Below are 20,530 nucleotides of genomic sequence, written 5' to 3' on the forward strand. Positions count from 1 at the left end.
CATTTAAAAGTAACAAGCAAACATGCACCCTGTGTGGACAAGTGCAAAAAGAAAAGTTTTGTGTGTTCATGTAGTTATTACAAATTCAGGTTTGCCTGCTGCAGAAAGTTTATTTCTCCAGGAGCACTTCAGAAATAATAGGTCCTAGTTGCTACAGTAGCTCAGTTTTTTAATTTCCAGTGCCTCCAGATGAATAATATAACGAAGATTTCTTCTTTGTTGAGGACAGTTACTCTAAAGCAGCTTGAAGCTATCACACACAATACAAAACAAGTAATTTCATTCTAGAATGGATTCAAACAAGCTTATCAGGATTGTTATCTATTTTTATATTATATATTTAACAGTAAAGTAAGACAGACATGGCTGGAATGTTACACATGGGGAAACACAATTAGAGATATTCCAAATTACTCAACCTAATCCCAAGCAATAGAATCTTAAGGGCACTGGGAATTTCTAGAAGAATTAAGCATTATATGTTGTAAAAAGCTCAATACCCTTAGAAACAGAGATTCTTTCAGATCTGCCTGCAATATGTAATCCTCCCCAATGCGGAATGTTTGCCTCTCCAAGCATCCCTTTTCTGCTCATTCCTTTAGCCACTGAACCTACGGAAAGCACACTTTCAAAAAAAAAAAAAATCTTCTTTGGTGCTTTCATGTCTTGTATGTCATACACTCGGCCATCTTGAATTAATAGGAGGCAATGAAGATACACATTCTTAGAAACGGCTGCAGCTTCATTGGTCTAATCTATGAACTTTAAAGACCTTCGTTTTATGAGCTTTCCTCAGGGTAGGTATTTCAGTGTTCTAAAAACAGGGTTATGGACTGTTAAGTTAAGCACATGTTCTGCATCAACATTTTAGTTTCAGCAGGTTATTTGGTGCCAAGTTTGCCAGTGAGTATCATCAATCCTGAAATATGTGCTTATTTGTTTTAACAGGTGTTTTGAGAACAGCACAGGACAGGAGAAAAGCGCTGTTAATATATTCATTCAGCATCTATCCTTAATTCTGAAAATCCCCTTACCCTTCCCCCCAAAACATGACAAAATTTCACCTTGGGTGTTTAAGATGCAAAGAGGTGGAGCTGAAAAGGAATGCAATGAGTATTTCTGTTATTTCACCAGTCTGCCGATTTGTCAGCTCATTTCTATTGTACATTATTTCTCATCTAGTAATCACAGACCTGGGTTTACATATGGTATGACCCATCTACTTACAGAAAGCTACCTTTAGTTGTGCAACTGCTGTTAACTGTAGAAGAAAAAAGTAAGACTGAAGCAAAAAACCCAATTACCCTTCAGATAATGAAACATAACCAGGGACTTTCACTCAGTCTGTTCTTCTGAAGAGCGTTTGTTAGCGTTTGCGTCAGAGGACATACAGGGAGAAGAAATTAAAACAATCTAAACCCAAAACTGGCTTACCCACATCAGTCATTCTAAGGAACCAAAATAACAGTTTGGTCTTAAAAATGAATACCAGTGAAACATAACAATAAGATTTACACGCACACACACACGCTGCTGTCACATTTGTGGGTCAGCTGAGATGGTGCATCACAATTTTCACAAAATCCACACACACAGATAACACCTGCAAGAAGTGTGTATCTCAGACTTGGTCTGCTGAGAAGCAAAGTGAATCCCCGCAGCGACGTCTGAAGGTTTAAAAGCTCATTTTTTTGTTTCTAAATGCCTATGAAAACATTGCCTGTGCTCAGAGGCCTTTTAAAACAAAACCAAAGCTTTTAAAGCTTCAAAAGCGGTCATGGGAATTTGCTCATCAGGAGGGAATCCTAAATGAAGGCCAAGATTCAGTGGATTCCCCTGGACGTGACAAAAGCCATAGCTTGTCTGCAGATCTACCGTTTCTTATAACAAATACGGGCTGATACAAGCAAAACCGGGCAAACCTTTGTCCATGCCCTACATCTTACAAAATCTACTTTTAAAAGGTTTAATCCTTCCCAGTTATGTCCTACTATTCTCTGCCATACTATAAAACAAACAAACAAAAAAACCCCAAAACACACAAAAAAACCACTACCAAAAAAAACCCCTACCTGCACAGATACTTAATGTAACTAAGAGAAAGACCACCCCCCAAAGTCATCAGCTTAAGGAAGAAGAAAAAAAAAGGCGAGGGAAGGGGAAAAAAAAGCTAAGCTTAGAACTTCTATTGTTATAACCTCAAATACGTACAACACAGGAAGGAAACAAACTGACAGTTGCTTTTTAATATATGAGAGATGATTTACAGAAGGAAATATTCCAATGCTATGTTAAAGGCCTAAACTACTTTGAAAAACTGGGTTTTTTAAACATCAATGTTTTCTACCTATAGCAGTCTAAAAATAAGGTACGAAGTTCGTAACAAGTTGTTTAAAGGACTGTTATAAAAAGGTGGCAAGAAAGTAACATTTGAGTAGATCAATGCTGCAGAATCAGTTATTTAAAGCATAAGAAGCCTAGTGTAAATCAAGTCTTTCTTCTGAAAGTGTGAGATAAAGCTTTTACTCAGTTTTAAGGTGAAGCACACAAGTAAAAAAATCTACAGTTTCACCTGAACTTAACGGCAACATTCCTGCCCACCGTGCAACTGACATTCTCCCTTTTCTTTTGGATGCAATAATCTCATTTCATTCATACAAGTTACACCCCGCTCCCATGAAACAAGACAGACAACTCAAGAATGGCTAATCAGCAGGGAGAAGGCATAAGAGCAGAGGGCGTTATATGGGGGGTTTTGTGTTCAGAAGCAACATCCTTCTCAAATGATCTAAAATAAAATTAATCATGCTATAACAAACAGCTGCTTGATGGAAGACTGGAGCAGAAGACCAATACATGGATCCTCCATCGGACATCTGGCCGTGCATGGGCATATCCTGCTCATTACAGCCGCAGTTTGAACTAGGACCCTTACATCCAGGAGTGCTACAGTGGCAAGCAAGCCAGGTCCAAGTGAATTGTTCTAGGGTTTGCCTCGGCTGGAGGGTGCTCTTTGCATAGTTTAGAAATTACGTGCTAGACAAGTTCCCAGTCTCCTAAAAACAACTGAACCTTACAAGGAAATTCTCTAAGGAAGCATGTAAAATGTTTATATGTGAATAAACAAGGAAAAAAAAAATATATATATACACACACACCCCTACTAAGAACATAAGCAGCTTCTCTGAGCTCATGTAAGGCAGTCATAGAAAATAACATGAGAAACAAACTCAAATCTATATTCTCTGATTATATGAAGGCAAATTATATAGAGATAAGATTTTTTTGCTGCACAGGCACACCAAGATTGAATCAATTCTGCTTTCAAATATACAGACTGTGCTCCCATCAACTCCCACTGAAGTCAGAATTTGACCTATTGTGTACTTTACATTCACATCAATGAAGTCGGTAAGAATGTAGAAAATTGCTTTAGAAAGATGTAAAATTCTTTACTAGTTCTAAAATAAAAGGACAGCTTATTTCTTTTAAACAAACCGGATTGACAGCCATTTGGAAGAGCTTAAAGGAGGGTTAATTGGCATACAGTAAACCTGAATTCTGACGGTGTGGACTTCTAGCTAAAATGACATTCTCTTTGGTGGTCCTAGGACTGCAGGATTAGTTTACAAGAAAGCAGAGAGGGGTTTGAAACCAAACCCTGAATGTCACTGATGAATTACCAGATTAGAAAGGCCTGACTATATGAAACATATTCCTGCCCAAATTCAGATTCAGAAGAGAAAACCAAACAACAAAAAAGGGGCAAATCTGTACTTGAGCCTGAGTTATAGGTTAATAGAATGAATGAAAGATCTTAAAAAAAAAAAAAAAGAAAAATCAATACAGCCCCTCTTTTATAAAACCTTGCCCATAGACAGAACTTTACGCCAAACTATGCTCAAAGCTGGGAATATGAACTGCTAATAAGACCTAACTCAGGGAAATAATTAGGATAACCAATTCACAGCTAAATGAAAGTGTTTCATCTATCATTGCAGATACGCATTACAGCAGATTTTCTGGAAATGGATAAGGTAGGATGAATTTCATTATTCTGAGACAGAAAAAAACAGAAAGAAAATGGGCACATACACAGTGGTTAGCTATCAACTACATCTAACTCAAGTCACTAAAGTAAGTTTGTGAACTTTAGGAAAATTCAGATGTGGTCCCTTAAAACTGAAAGAAAACAGTAAAAATCTAGAAGTAATTAAAATCTAAGAAACATCCAACACTAATAAAATAGTCTTTGTTATGTCTTTTTTAACTGGAAAACTGCATTGTTACTTCTCCCTTGGACTGAAGTATGAGTACTGCAGTCAACTTTCTCTTTTTAAATCCTTGCACGTGAAAAAGGGCAGAAAACTCAAAATTGTAAGTAAGTCAGCTGAGATGCTAGCACAGATCAGCCTATTCCTGTTTCCCTAAAATGAAAGGCATCTTTACGCATTAAGCATTTTGGTAACCTCTAAATCAAAATTCAATTTTGTAATACTTTAAACTTGTGGAATCTACCATTTTACACAAAATGGATAAAACACCGTTGAAGACAAATAAGACTATAAAAACAAAGCACTAATTGAGTCTGTTGCTTCTCATCTAGAAAGATATGTCTACATTTACCACACAATAAAAATTAAAAAAATGTTATGAACGAGGATTTTCTTGTTACTCAAATACACTTTCACATGGTGACAGATGTTTTGCACAAAATATATTAAGTACCTGAATACACAAAATGAATCTTGAAGGCATGGATTCAGAAGCACATGAAATCTAATCAAAAGTCTAATAAGTTAAAACAAACAAAACTTAGCAGCTTTCTTTTTAAGGAAAATATTTGTAGTTTAGGACTAGAATGAAAGTGTCAATTGAAAACAAATCCTACAAAGGCTGAGGTAGTCAATATTAAACCTACTGTGGGCCTCTATTTCAATAACAGGACTTGCAATATACAGAGTTAAGCAATGTATAAGTCTTTGACAGACTGAGGTCCTACTTCAGTTGTCGTAAGCATGTCCGAAAATGGAAGGTCTATGCTGATCTACACATAGGATCTTTAAATCCTTTGCCATTTCTTACCTAAAAAAAATTTGACATCTCCATAATGTAAATGATTACATTAAAATCTTTAACAAGTGGCAAATTATAATTTGGACTTCAGTTGTACACTGAGAAATAAAAATAAAAGGCAGTAATGAAGAATTAACAAAAAGGTGATAGCCTTTTGACTGTAGAGAAGACATGGGGCTTTAATAATTTTCTCGAGGCAGTGAACTGACAGTAAGGGTTACACTCATTGGGTTTTACATGTTCTATGGACTGAATATTTTTCATTCAAAACCGCTTTCTTTACAATCTGATAGCACAGAAATATGAAAACAACATTTTTTTTCCTTATATAAAAATTGTCACCATCCCTTCCTACTTTTCACAAGAAATTTCTTGATATAAAACATTAGAAAAACAAAGTAGTGCTTGGGCATGAGGTGGATGCACAGCATACGTGGTTTTTTTTAAACAACTGAATTATGTACCCAGCTCAATGGGAGTCCATGAACACCAAGTAATGTAATCGAGTCAAAATTGTTGCTGTCTCAATGAAGCACTTGGGAGCACTGTTTGAGCACCAGGACCTCAGTGTGTTAGGTACTGTACAAACAAAGCAGAAGGACAATCCCTCTCCCTTTTTTTTTACTGGCAGAAGCCCAATGTAGCTCCATTGATTTCAGATGCATTAACAAGGAAGGGCCTGATCCAAAGCTCACTGAAGTCAACCAAAATCTTTCTGTTGATTTAACAGGCTTTGGATTAGTCCCTAAATAAGAACAGATTTTGGCTCAGCTAAAGGATTTCACTTAAGCCCTCTGCTTGTTCAAGCATCTAGTAGGAGCTAAGAGAACACTGCGGTCCTACTGAGTAGGAGGCTGTGTTCATCCTGAACTATCCCCTTTAACAGATGTACGGGGTCAGGAGTCCCGTGAAATAGAGAACCGTCAGTAAGTGGTAAATCTGAGGTGGGAGGAATTAGGAAGGAAGCTCCAAGCTGAAAAATTCTCATTTGTGCTATTTAAGCGATGTTCCATCCTCTTTAAGCAGGAGTGTAAAATTAGACAGGGAGTTCATGCGAATTTCTGAATTTTACGCTCATAAATTATTTAAAACCTTAGCGCTAAGTCCTGCAATAAAATTATATGCATGTATTTGTCATATTCACTTCTGCTGGACTCTCTGCAAATGGGGGCTGCCTTAAATCTAGGTATAACCAACTTACAGCTGCATATGGAGAGGTCCAAGGGAAGTTTGAACAAATGTAATTGCTTAAACAAGTGTAGCCACAATAAGCTGGTGGGCATAACGCAAGATTATAAGGAAAAGAGCACTCTTTACTTATTTAAGAATTAAATGCCAAGGTTGTAAAAAATTTCATGGTACAAATCACATCTTAATAGAGAATTTGCTGAATTCCCCTCTCTCATTTTCATGGCTGCTCCACCAATCCTTGTCAGTTATATCAAATGCTCTGTTTACACAAGAAAGGAGAAGACCCCAATCCTAGCCTGTGCATGAAGAATGTATAGTGCCAAGGGTGTACAAAGGTAACCAACCATAAAATAATTTGAGCTCTTTCTGCAAGTTATGCGGCCGGCAGCTTAGGACAGCACTCGGTGCAAGTTTGAGCATCTGGAGTTAGCAATGGACTTCAGACTCAGAGCAGCTGGAAGTCAGTGGAGCACAGGGAAACCACTTTGCCTTGCTCTTTGCTGTGCTCACTACCCAAGTTGTAGGTAGGAATAGGTGCAGCAGGGCCATCGTGCCAACTCTGCCACCGGATGATTTCTCTGTGTTCGCTCCTTACGCTGGGGTAAAGACAGCTTCATGAACAACCCAAGCACAGCCAAGCTTTGGGGTCCTTACTTAAAAGCTGCCCATATGTAACAGTAGAAAATGAAGAATCCTTTACTTCCTCCAACTCCATACAAACCTGCACACAAGGTGAATTACTGTATTGAATACAAGCAAACAGCAGCAGTCAAATTCCTTAAAGTTAATTTTGAGTTTACTGCATAAGTTTATTCTCTCCAACAGATTTGAAAAAGTGTTAGTATTTCAAGAAACGAACAAAACTGAAAGCACAGGTGTTTTTTCTTTCTCTGAAGCTCACATTAACATTTAAAAACTACCAGAGGAAAAAAGTGATTCAAAATTTTCCCGTGCAAATAAAAAAAGCTGGTGTTTATTATTATTTGACCTCTAAAATGTAAGGTGTGATGAAATTTTGTTTAGAAATATTAGGAAGTATTAGACCTTTGTGGCTGTCTTTCTGTGGATCCTACATGTCTTACCAGCTGTAGTTTCTATGGGAATTGTCAAAAATATGAATTGGGGGTTTTTTTCTGCATTTATTTTTTAAGATAAGAGAATCATGCATTGCTTTCATTTATTTGGATGTGTTTGACCCAAACTTTGCATATCTGAAAGCAGTGCTGCCCCTGTTATTGCTACTGCTTCCACACAAAAAGGACCAGGATCTTATGTGGATAGTGTCTTTCTCTTCTCTCCTCTGAGGAGGAAGAACTGCTTTTAACCGATTCCCACCCCCTTCTTTCAAACCTTCTCTGGACAGTCAACCACTGACTCATAAACAAAAGACAAATCTTTCACGAGTACTATAACTATGATCAAGACACCTAGTTGGTGCATTTTAAAATGTTATCCTAAGTTCTGTAGAAACCCAAGTTACTAAATCTAGATTGGTACGTTTATTAGGACTAAAAACAGTAATAAACAACAGTAAAATAGTTACACAAAATGTTGTACTCCCCCCCCCAAAAAAGCAGATATGCTATATTTCATAGCTAACAAAAACCCTCTAAATATGAAGCAGACTATTCATGATACTGCTGCCAGTTCTGATGCCCTAAGCCTTCATTCTTAGCCATCACTGCCTGTGTACATGCTGAAAACTCTTAGGCAACAGAGCAGGGGGTATGCTAGATCTTCTCATGCCAGGATGACAAAAATCAATGTCCGTGCTTAAAAGACAGAACTACTGATGTGCAAGGTCACTAAACATCACAACCTGTTCTATAGCTCTAGAGCACTAAGGAAATCCTAGAGGAAAAAAAAAAAAAAAAAGAGACAATGCATTGCACAATCTTGTTCTAAGCCAACATTACCCTTGGATCCCTGAGAACTAAATATGAACACAGAATCAAGTTTTCCTTGGTCTACGTTTACTATGCTTGTTCAGTGGGGGGAGAAAAAAAACGAAACAAAACAAACACTTAAACAAGGAATACATATATATAGTTATACGACAATTTTTTAAACATTGGAAATATCACTTTAGAATTCTCATCTTTATGCAAATATCACTAAAGAACTGGTGATGTGATCCATGTCATCTTTTATTGCTCACTTCATAAGTCTTATTAATTAAAAACAATAGGAAGTTAAAGATCAAAGCTATTTCATTCACCTTTTTACACCTTTGTTGAAAAAAGAGGAAGTGTTAAAATAAGCAACACAATTTATAAATGCAGTATATCCAGTGCTTCTTTTATGAAATTCAGGGAGGCCAATACAAGAACATACTTGTATTTTCTACATAACCCTCCATTCCTGTAATACCACAGTAGTCCACAGACAACAGATGACCATTTCATAACATTCATGCAACATCTAAGTACTCTTGTGCCCATTGTACAGATGGGGAAGAATGCACATCAGACAGGGCACATGACTTACACAAGGTCCTATTGTATTCAGTTCTGCAGTTAGTTGCTCCTGGGTAGACAGCCATATCCTTACCTCATGGCAACAAACTGAGGAGCTACAGGCAGGCCACCAAAATAACAGATGTCTTCCCAGTGACCATACTTGTTATTTGGATGGTGCCTGCAGCTAGCAGGGTAGTTAAGGTGGCCGTCACTGTTTCCTGGTATCATCCTATCCTTATTACTATACTGCTTTCTTATAGTTCCCGTAACACCAGAAAGTTGCAAGTCTAAGTTTCTACACGTGTTTTCACATGTACATAGTTATTCTTGTAAACATTTAAAAAAATATATTCATTTACATCTTCTACTGCATGCACAAAGACTTACACAAGCCAGTAGAAACCACTAGTTAAAATGGTAGGCATTTATTTGAAGATGATATCCTAAATATATAGACACTCATCTGATTCTAAAAATCCTCAGCTTATCAAGACTTACATGTAGATGGCTTGATTTTTTAGTGAATGAAAAACCTACCTGAGTGATACACTAGTTTAAGTGAAGAAAGGAGAAGGTAGAAAAAAGGAGAAATTGCTCACTTCAGCCTATAGAAAGCTTCCTGCAACTTCAGCTCCAAATTTAACAACCTCTAGTACCAGTTACTTAAAGGAATCATACAACAAGTTTGAGAAAAAAGAAAGTATGTTTAGACATCAGACGTGGGCTTATTAGTACCCTGTGGTCAGTTACTTAAATGAGAAGTAATTTTATAAATAAAAAGTAATGCTTTACAGTAATTGAAAACCAGATTGTTTTGAAAATGCAAAACTACAAGCAAATGTGTCAAATCACATTAAGAGCCCACTAAAGATGGCTGACAAATTTCCTTCACCTGTGCTACTTCCCCAGATATAAAAACCATTCAGAAGCTGGAGCAATCACAGAGTGGTTAGCACTCCTTCTCAGGCAAAGTAAAAACAGTAAGACAAAAGGTCCACGTATTACAATGTGTAGTGCCATAATGCAGTGTTTGATGCTCTAGAGAGCCTTCAACAAGTACTGTACAGCCAAAAATCAATTGAAAATCAGCATGATAACAGAGCATGAGTTGCCCTGTAATAGCCTTAAGCCCCCCAAGGCTATGTGGGTCCCTTTCATCTGCCAGGCTGCACGGATGCTCGGGGAGCCCGGCCTCCCCTCTCTGAGCACTCTGGACATGTCGGTGCTTTTTACCTACTCCTTTCACCTTGCACAGTAAGGAGAGCTGACAGCCTCAGTGGATCTTTTAAGCTTTCAAAAGTGGAATTTGATTTTTCTTGCCATAGGTTTGGAGTCTTTAAATCTCCCCTTTTTTTTTTTTTTTTAATTAATTTCTCCTCTAAGTAAGCCTACTGATTTTGGACTGTAAACATCCTCAGCATAAAGAAGATCCCTCCGATCTAGGCTGAAAACACAGAGGTGATTCCTCTGTTGTGTTTAACGAAGTAAAACAAGAAGTAAAAGAGAAAGAAACATTGTTCAATTCCATGCAAATTGTTAGGCATGCAACAAAGTGGGCCTACAAATATTTCACTCATATGGTAGGTTTAATTTCAATATTTCTTTAATTACTTTCCAACAATGTCTGGTTTCTGTTGAATTTACACTAGTACTTGGCATTTGGTGCAACCCCAAAAAGATAAGTTACATATGTCCCCTATTCACAGTCTTGGCATTTTTACCTTCACTCAGGCATTGAAGTGATTGGTTTGAAAAATTACCTTGCTGATTAGCTGGGTTTTCTGGTAAATATATAGCATTAATCCTTAAATTCTGAATATGACATAAGGTATACAAATGTTCTGTCTGACTCAACGGCAACATATCATGGCTTAAGGAGGACGTGTATGCTGATCTCTGCGAGCGAAGATAGAGCTAATTGGGAGTTAGATTCAGTGTGATTATCAGCTTGTTTATGATAAGGGAGTACTCTTCTGAATAGCACTGTAAATTCATCCCCAATTGTGGTGTTAAACCACAGCTCATTTCCCCCCCACCCCCCTTTTTTTTGTTTGGTTAGAAGGGGCTTAAAACTATTTTCAGCAGATGACAGTTTCATGCTTTGATTTTCTTCCATCTTAAAAAATAAATCAGCCACATGAGCCTGATGTCAAATTTCGCTTTCTGATAGGAGAAAGGCACATTTTAAGTGTTTACTGTAAGAACACATTTGGGTAATTTTTCCCCATGTCATTATGAACATTAGACTGACCCAATTAATATGAAATGTTTCTATGCTGCTGGAACAGACCGTGTTACAGAAAGAGCCATTTGCACAACCTGTTCATGATTATGGGCCATAAGGACACAAAGATGGCATAGACATTTGTGGACCATCTGAATTCTTACAGGGGAAGGGGAAAGAGGGAAAAAAAAAAAATTATGTTAGCTGACTGTTGTGGGTCATGTTTTTTAATCCAGAGTATTGGACATGTAACACAGCAACAAGAGCTGATCATTTTGTTTAATCACCTTTTGGATCTTTGCCAGATGGTCTCTATTGAGAGCGCTGCAAACAGAGAGAGATGAACTGCGTCTAACATGCCACTAGAGCTTTCCCGTAAATGTCTGAGAACTGAATCCAACAAGAATTTAGTCTCAGAGCAGAAAGGGATACATTTAAAAACTATGTGCATTAACTATACTTTTCCCCATAGAATCCTCACTTGGCATGAATAATTTACCCACTCTTATGCTAATGGGATCATGAAAGTATCCCTGTGTCTTTAGTGCAGCTATTCTCAGCTTTCAGTAATTACCCCACCCAGTGAAAATAACATGGCTTCTGCAGCCGAGCGGCCTACTGGTACCTGGCAATTAGAAAGCTCATGGCTGACAGAGGAGCGGTCCGGAGATGGACACACACGCTCCGGCAGCCTGCGGAGCAGTTTGAAACATTAAAAGCCTTCCACTGTGGACATTTCCTTAGCTGCTTAGGATCGACATGGAGAGAGCAGCTCCTGCAAGGGCTTTTTTTTTTTATTTTTTAAGGATGACAGAGGGGACTCTAACGTACTGTCCAGGCGCCTGAATATTAAGAAATAGGAACGTTCCTTGGTCATCAACAGTTAAAAGAAAGTTTGTGGGTTTTTTTTAAATTAGTGCCGTCTTGTTAAACAAGAGGGAGAGAATTAAAAAGTCGATTAATGAGCGTCCTTCAGTATCTGACAATTTTATCAGCTACACAAAGCAAAATCCTGTAGTATTTCATTAACAAAAAGTTTTTAAAAACCCATTACAAAGAACCAGGCTTTGACCTCTGTCCATAGCACTCCATGCTAGGTAGTTCACTATGTAAAAATTATCAGGCTAAAACATCTGGGAAAGAAAGCTATGAAACAGCAGGGAACGTGGCTGGTTTATTGTTTATCTTTTGTTTATGAGGCAGTATTCAAGTTTAATTACTACTCTAAATTAAACTCTAACAGGCATCAGGAGACATCCCTTTACACAACTAAGTTAAAAAAAAAAATCCAGAGATTCCAACACCAGATCTTTCAAATAAGTTGGCATATATAGGAAGAAATTGGTCGGTCTGTAACAACACGGGGAGAGATTTAAGCACTTGCTACTGTATGTTTGAATGTGTTGCATTATGGAATCATTAATGTTGTAACAAACATACAATTATAATTTAGCAAATGGGATGTTATCTAACATTTGGAGGAAAATTGGGTTTGGCTGAGTAGGATCTGAGCTGGAAAGAATGGTCTAAGGGAGAATCCTACCTTTTTCATTTTGAAATACAAATATATAAATATATATAGACATACATATATTTAAAAACACCCAGAAACATGAAGTCAGAGGCAAACCTCTCAACAGTAACAATCTCTTAAGTAAAGTCATTTAGTTATTTTCTCCGAACATTCACATACAAAAGGGAGGAAAGAGTTCACTATGTTTACCATAACGGTAAGTGACCAGTTTTAGATGAACTTAGCTGTAGGAAAAAATAAAAGTTGAAAGCAACTAGCAAAAGATTATTCCAGATGGCATCTGTCATATTGTATTTAGGGTTATTTTAAAGAGATTACTGCCACTATGAAAACATTCCATTGACAGAGTTTTCCTAGGCTGCGTTTGAAACCCCAGCACAACATACTTCAAATATGGAAGAAAATGTTTTCTAATGCATATATAGATTTTTATCTATATCTAAATATAAAAACCTACATGGATGAAAAGCTAAGAGTGAGGTGAGAACCTTAAAAACAAGTATAACATTTTAACACACACACACACACACACCCCCATTCTAAGCTTTAATTTAATAAAAGGTGAGGAATCTGCAGTTGCCACCAGCCTGATTATTAGAAAACTGTAGAGTGAAGCGAAGATTCACTATGAAATTTTAATGTTACTTATTGAATAATGGGTAAGGACATAAGTGTTCACCAACTCCAGCAATCAAACAAAAACTGCAAAAAGATGTATTTGTTCATGCAATAGACGGAAAGAAAAGGAAGGATGGGAGGATACTAAAATGTGACTATATTTAGCTAAGCTGATTCTGGCATCATTATGGTTAATGTGCATGTGGTGTGCAGTGTGAGCTCAGCAGTTACTGGGCCAACTGTCTCAGTATTTCTGGGAATTCTGCCTATTCACAGTGCAGGGATTGTTCAATTGCTGCAAAATGTACAAAATGAATTTTACAAAAATGAATTGTAAGGAAGGCCCCATTACAACGATTTTACAGCAAAGATGTCAACATCAATTTTTCTTTCATGCATAGCTAATGATTAAAACAGCATATTCCATTTGCCTAAGACAATTTATTTCATATTGGCACATCAAAATATTGAAATACAAAGTTATCTTTACTCTATCCTTATTATTCATTGCTGCTGAACCCACACCATTGTTCAAACCATGAAAAAATAAAGCAAACTTGGCAAGAAATACTTAAAACAAAGGCTCATCAATATTCTCCAATTTGTCAACATCTCAATTACAGCAATGGAAAAAATGTAAATTTCATGTGCTTTGAACACTAAGGGGTCTATTCTTCTGTCAGTGCACATGCGTAACTCCCATCACCATTAATGGGAATTACTCATACATATCAACACAAGGACAGGCCCCTCAAACTTGAAAGGAAAAGATGAATTAATAAGGGCTACTCTCTTCCTGTATCTTCCTCAGCTGAAAAAAGTCATTGTTCTATAAGAGTTTTTCATACTTCATACAGTTCACCTTTATGAGAGCTGTGCCTTCTGAAATAATGCATCTCCAGTGAAGCATTATTTATTAGCAAGTTTGATTTTTCACAGCCTGGATGTTTGAGCCTTTCTATTAGGAATTTCCTTTCTTACAAGCGACAACTCTCTTCCAATAAAACCACACCCTATAGCTTTATAGGTAAAAATATAAAGGAATAAAAATATGTTCCAAATCCTTATGATGAATATGCATATTAGCCTCAGCAGGCTTACCTATACATACAGAACGAGGAAAAAGAAGTTGTAGCATTAGCTTTTGAATATTAAGCTTCCAAAGACTTTGCACGAATGTGTTATTTTTTTTATTATTATTAACAACAACATATCCCTCTCCTTTTTCCTGACTACTGGAGTTTGGTTCAAAGTTTTATGTAGTTTCAGTAGAGTTTCAATACCATGACAGGCCTTTGGGCATTATCAGCTAGTTTTATAAACAAATTTGATTTGTATACGATCATTATTACAAGACGGTACATAATGAATAAGAAATATACTACCTAATTTTTCCAACATGCATCAATCCAGAAACGTAACTTGGGATGAACACATAATTTCAACTAATATCTTAGATGACTTTGCCCCAAACCAGATGATGAGTCTTTGCCACAGAAAGCTATTGTGGACAAATTTGCGGGACAAACATCAAGCTGTCATAAGAGTGTTTCGAAACTACTTTAAGATATTGCCCTAGAGAGTAGTCTCAGATATTATTTATAAAGGGGCAGATCTTCATTCAGCACAAGTAGTTCCATCAAAAAAACCCCAAAACACCAAACCAAAAAAACCCATGCACCAATGAACTACTCACACGGGTAAAGCAAAGTGGATGTGATGTCCATTTATGTTTTTACGGCTGTATAAATTAGAAGTTTCTTGTCTCTGGCTTCTCACTTATGGTCAAGTTTATCACCCCAGACCTAATCCTAAAAAGATGCTGAACTTCCTGAAAGGTCCTGAAGAAATACAGCCTCCATCTGACTTGGCTGAATCAGGCCCTTTTAGTGACTGAACTAAGAATATGACAAATCAAGTATACAATCCTGGTATCATAAAATATGAAACTGAAACTATTCCCTGGTGCTTCCCTGTAGACCACATGTTTTTAAACCTTAAAAAGATTTATTTCCCACTTTTCATGCATAATCTGCCATATTCATTATTTCAAATATCCCATAAAGAGATTAAATAGAAATTAAAGTCTGGGAGCGTCATATCCATCTCTGTGGTACAAACTGATGCCAAATTCTAGAAGTCATTTAGCCTTGTATGTAAAGGCAGTGGCCATTTTCACTTTGTTTCACAAAGAGTAAGGAAAATACAATACCCCAGAAGACTTTCAGATGTGTTTTTTCCCCTCCAAAGAAAAGGGTGGATGACAAAGCTACATACACCTTTTAATCTTCCACTTAGAGTTTTTACACATATATTCCCTGGCAAAAACCCCAGGGCCTTCTCTCTACCCTCCCCTTCTCTCAGCCCCTTTTCCTGCCATCTCCCTTGCTATAACTCAGCTAACCCAACAGAACCAGTCAGTTTTAAATTTCAGTTGGGACCCCAGTGACCTGTTAATGAATCTACAGAGAGGAGAAAAACTCACAGTGTTGAGTTATGCCTGGTGTTGCTAGCTGACTTGGAGTCAGAAATGCTTGAAGCGTTAACGTAATTGCAAGAATGTGAAAAATGAAGCGTTGGGCTCCTGAGCAAAGCGAAAGGTCAAAGCAAGCCCTACACAAAACAAGTCTCTGGAAGATGGCCTCATTAGACCATTAAATCAGCTTCTTCATTTTCTCCTTTGTAAGATGTTTAGAGCGCTTTATTTTTATTATTGGATGCATTTAACTCTCTCTTTCCAGGGCAAGGGGAAGTTGATCAGACCTACTACATAATTACTAATCTCTAAAATAGTATTACACAGCATTGATCTGCATTTGTGGATCTGAACTGGGATAAAGTCAGTAAATGCTTGGTAGATTACAGGTCACTAGTACTTTGGTTTGCTAGATGATCAATATGTTGTATAGCTTAGTTCTCTGTTGAACAAGGGAGGTGACATGTTAAGAACAACATAGACACTCACCACTAATAAAATTAGGATAATCTTTCAACATATACTGCCTGAAGGCCCTTTCCTTAACTCTTTCAATGCCAGCATGTTTCTTTTAATACCAAACATTGACTAGATTAACCCTTTTGATGCCAAAGGGCAGTCATGCACTGCCGTGGAGAGACTGTCCTCCATAAACAGACAAAATGCCTACACCTTTTTTGTTTGGTTCTAACTTTAAGAATTATGTATGGATTCTTCTATGTAATAAAAAGGTGTACTTTTGCAGAGAATGTCTGCAAAAACAATGTCATCACTCACCCAACTCCTTTCCATCTCCCCCCACACCCCTCCAAAAAAAAAAAAAAAAAAAAACCCAAACCAAAAAAGACCAAGCTGCACATCATAGACTTAAAGCAAAAGCAGAGACCCCTGGAAAGAGTGCTCCCCAGAGCCAGAAGAGACTGACTCTGGTTTGAATCAATCTATCTCTGCTGCCACCAGGCATCAGTGGAGGAGACTATAAGTTGCTAACGTAACTCAAGACTCTCTAATGATCTCCCATTCCCAAGAAATCCTTTGGGGCAAGTGGAATACTTGAAGCAGCATTTGTGGAAGGTCTTGACAAAACTGCAGGGAAACGAAGTTGACCCAAATAAGTAACTACACCAGAATAGCTCAAGAGAGCATCTACCCATCTTGGCATTGCCTGGGACCGACTCACTGACAGTTCACGAGTTATAAAGTAAACCCTGCCCCCCTCCAGGAAGCAAAAGGAAAATTCAACACAGGCCTCCCTCTCTTTAGTCTTTCCCAGGGTTGAGAGGGGGAGAGCAATCCAAAGCTGTCTCCAATGGGAATTTTGCCGGTGCTGTAGGATCATACATCTTTCAGCTGCCAGCAGCTGAGTGGAATGCTGATTTGCCACTGGACGACTGCTTCCCTTTAAAAGACCCAACTGAGCACAAAAGGAAGCATACTAGTGATGTTTTACCCTGCTAGACTGGGCAGCACTAATGACTGATTTGGCCCTTCAGCGGTTGTTCCCTTTCTGCAGAAATGAGTGTAACAGGTTTGTTTAAATCATATATATTACCAGCAACCTCAGCCTCCAATGGGAAGTTGGTATAGTTATCATCAACTACTTTTTCTTATACTTAACAATATTTCTCAAGCACCCCACGTTATGTGACAAGGGACTGGAGACTAGTGAAATGCAAGATCCCTGGATGTCAATACAAGGGATTTCTTTACATCAGGCATGGCTTGATGAAGAAACTCTTCTAATTTCTAAGGGGTTGCTGGGGCAGAGTGGAGATACAGGTGTGAGGAAATTTCTTACCTAGGGGTGAAATGAACACAGTGTGGCAGACCACTCAGAGGAATCATTTTTAAGTATGCAAATTATCATCTGCTACACCAAGCATCTTAGCCACAATATACAGCATAAACATTTGATCAACAGTCAAGTCCATAGCCACCTAATAGACATAACACTGATTTGCTGCTTAGCAGTCAAGCTCTCCCTTTCATTAGCTGCTGAAGCTGTAATAGTTCATATGCTGGGCCTCGTACAGCTCCGATCCAACCACATAGAAAAAAAAAATCCCACGTGACTCATGTTGGAGTTGGATCACACCCTGTGCCATGGCTGCTTTCTATCAGCAATAGGATTACAAGTGTATAAACAATTCATACAAATAGGAGACAAATCCAAACCACTCTACCAGAAACAAACTTTGCAAGTTCCTAGAATCGCAACGGGTACGACACCAGATCGTGAGACAGACGAGGGGATCTAGCTCTGTGCCAAGCAGTGGGCCACGTGAGAGACGTGAAATCACGTATCTGCTCCGCCACCTAAGCGTGGCAAATATCACGGTGGGAAGCAGCCTACAGCACGAGGCTAGTCACGGCAGCTCTAGCCCTGAAGGTTGCTCCCCTCTCCAGTTTTGGGATCCCGCGTGGCTAGTTGGATGGCAGACCTGTCAGTTGGCTCTGTTGGGTATGTGTAATCCCCATGTCGGGGAAACACAGTGGCAAAATGCTGCAGGTGCATGAGATAGAGGGAGCATATCATAAGACCTTATAAAGGTAAGGTCTCACTCATTAGCTGAGGCTTACAAAGGAAAAATGAGAAAGGAGCCCACCTTAAACTTTGGTCTGAAAAAAAAAATTCTGAGTCAAGATCCAAGATTGACAGTAGACCATCTTTACTCAGCTTTTAGCACTGGAGGCTTGATTCTTATACCTTCTGGAGTCACTTACACTTCTAATGAGCAAGTGCAAAACACTATCATATCAGAATGACAGCCTTTGACACTCACTCAGCATGGATGCGGATGACCACACACAAGGTGCAATGCAGTGGGAAATAAAACAAAAAACCCTGAAATAGTAATCAAACTTCCTGAAACCTTGAGAAGGCTTCACTGCAGCAGAGTTTTTGCAGTTCAGGTACATCTCTATTTACCATTCTGAATTAAGATTTTCAGAAGCGGAAACAAGTCTGTACAAGCAAACATTGCAAGAAACATTTTTCTGTCCAATTTGGGTTTTGCTTCTACTTTATGTAGTTTGGCAGCTTCATAACTTCATATAGGAGTCTCTTCCCCAGCTAAAACTACAGGTTAAATTCTCTGTCTCTAACCAAGCTCAAACAACTGCATCACAGCTGGAGAGTATGTCTGTCATTATATTTACTTACACCACACAAAAATAAACTGTAGATAACCAAATTTGTAAAGGAATTGGCAGAACTAATCAATTGTTATTACAAAGCTTGTTTGAAGATTAGATATTTCGCTTTGAAATAATAATAAAATGCAGCTAAGTGGGTTAGGAAAAGGAAATACCGTCTCCCTAAGTTACAGCTGATTATACTGCAAGTCTGCCACTCCATGTTTACTCTAAGGCAGATGTACTGATATAATAAAAAAAGCTGGAGTTATTTTAGTCATGCCTACTTTGCGGAGGGAAAAAGTTTGACCTTTTACCTTGCTCGCTGCTGTTGTCTCCGCTCTGGGAAGCGTGGCCCCCACTGGAGGGCCCCGGTGTGCCTGCCGAGTGCGTTGAGGTTGCATCATCGTGGTCTCTCCAAGATGAAGGATTCTGGTGTCAGAGTGCCAAGGAATTTTTTCCACAGTTCCCATTCCAATAGCAAATGAAGAACAGAAAGAAAACCGGGAGAAGAGGGGAGGAAGGGGGGGAAAGTATACACATTAGCATTTGTGAAATGTGCCAAACACCGATACTGTTTGCACAGTGTAATAATTCTTCAGCAAAGACAAGCAGAGGAGGTACAAAGATTTACTTGGTAAAATAAAGGACAGATTTTTTTTCTTTTTTAAACTTTCCAAGGAGTTGTCTGGATTTAATTGTTTGAATAGTACTGCAGAAGAGTATTTCAGGGGAGAGGGGAAAAAAAATTAAGTTTCTTAAGGAGCTATACAGGGGGGCAGGGGGGAGAGCATCAGTCTGCACAGTTTATGATACTAGGTGTTCACATTAGGGTCAGGATAGTTGGTATGCAAACTATCTCCCCACATTTTGTTTTTGCAGACTGACTAGAGATGGGAGGGGAGAGGAAGAGGAGGGAAACAGTTTCAAGAAGTAGAGGAGAACGTGCAGAAGAGAGGAGCGTGTCCTCACACCCTATCCTCTCTCTCACCCATTTGAATGTTGGAAAAACCTCAAGTAAATGCTTTTCCCCTCACAACTTTGCAAGCTTTCTCTGAAAGACGTTATATACCAGGAAAAATGTTTCCTCACCCCCCACCACCACCTTGATATGACACATTTCGAAAGACTTTCTAGATGTATCACTCTAACAGTTCGCTTACAAGTATTGTCAAGAATAACCACCAGGTGATTATATAAAATAACATGTATAGTGATTTTTATGTAATTCTTTTTACATTACTATGCATAAAACATGACAAAAGGGAACACAGAAGACAGACATATGAAGTTTGCAAAACTTGGCTAAGTAAGACCTCAACTGCTGTACTTTATTCACATAATTCATGCAAGCTTTCTAATTTATTGAGTATTGGCTTTCCGGGAGCGAGGAGCTGCTATTTAAAAGGATAAGTGAGGAAAACTTAATGTTACAGTTTAGTGCTACTTTGTTGAGTGTATTCTCCTCCTGTCCTCCTCCCCTTTCCTGATCATTCCCAATACCCTGCTGTTGCTTAAAGGAAAACAGGAATTCTACTGTACAGGAAGAGCTTTATCAGCACCACATGAAGGCAGGCAAGAGATGGAATTTCCTCTGGCAGAAAAGGAGAGCAAGAACACATGAAACAGATCAGACTAGGGGCTGGACCTGTATTACTTGTCACCTGTACGTGACAACTTAAATCAAGAGCATTATAATAATTCAACAACAAAACAAAGAAAAAGTCCCCCCTCAAAAAAAAAATATTGCTTCTTAGGTTTGATTGTGTTTTAAGTCTGCATTGTGAAATAACACCGGACTTTTAAAGCACGAGGAG

At 38.2% G+C, this 20,530-nt stretch overlaps 1 protein-coding gene across 2 annotated transcripts in view; it reads right to left on the reverse strand.

Annotated features, from left to right (window-relative positions):
• MEIS2 (Meis homeobox 2) overlaps positions 1-20,530 on the reverse strand; it is a 173,487-nt gene that overhangs the window by 138,685 nt on the left and 14,272 nt on the right. For both annotated transcript variants that reach the window (XM_059819939.1, XM_059819938.1), the window contains exon 7: positions 19,031-19,145. In XM_059819939.1, coding sequence (XP_059675922.1) covers positions 19,031-19,145 — 115 coding nt within the window. The remainder of the gene's footprint in view (positions 1-19,030; positions 19,146-20,530) is intronic.

Source organism: Gavia stellata, chromosome 7, assembly GCF_030936135.1.
Source record: "Gavia stellata isolate bGavSte3 chromosome 7, bGavSte3.hap2, whole genome shotgun sequence".
Lineage (NCBI taxonomy): Eukaryota > Metazoa > Chordata > Aves > Gaviiformes > Gaviidae > Gavia > Gavia stellata.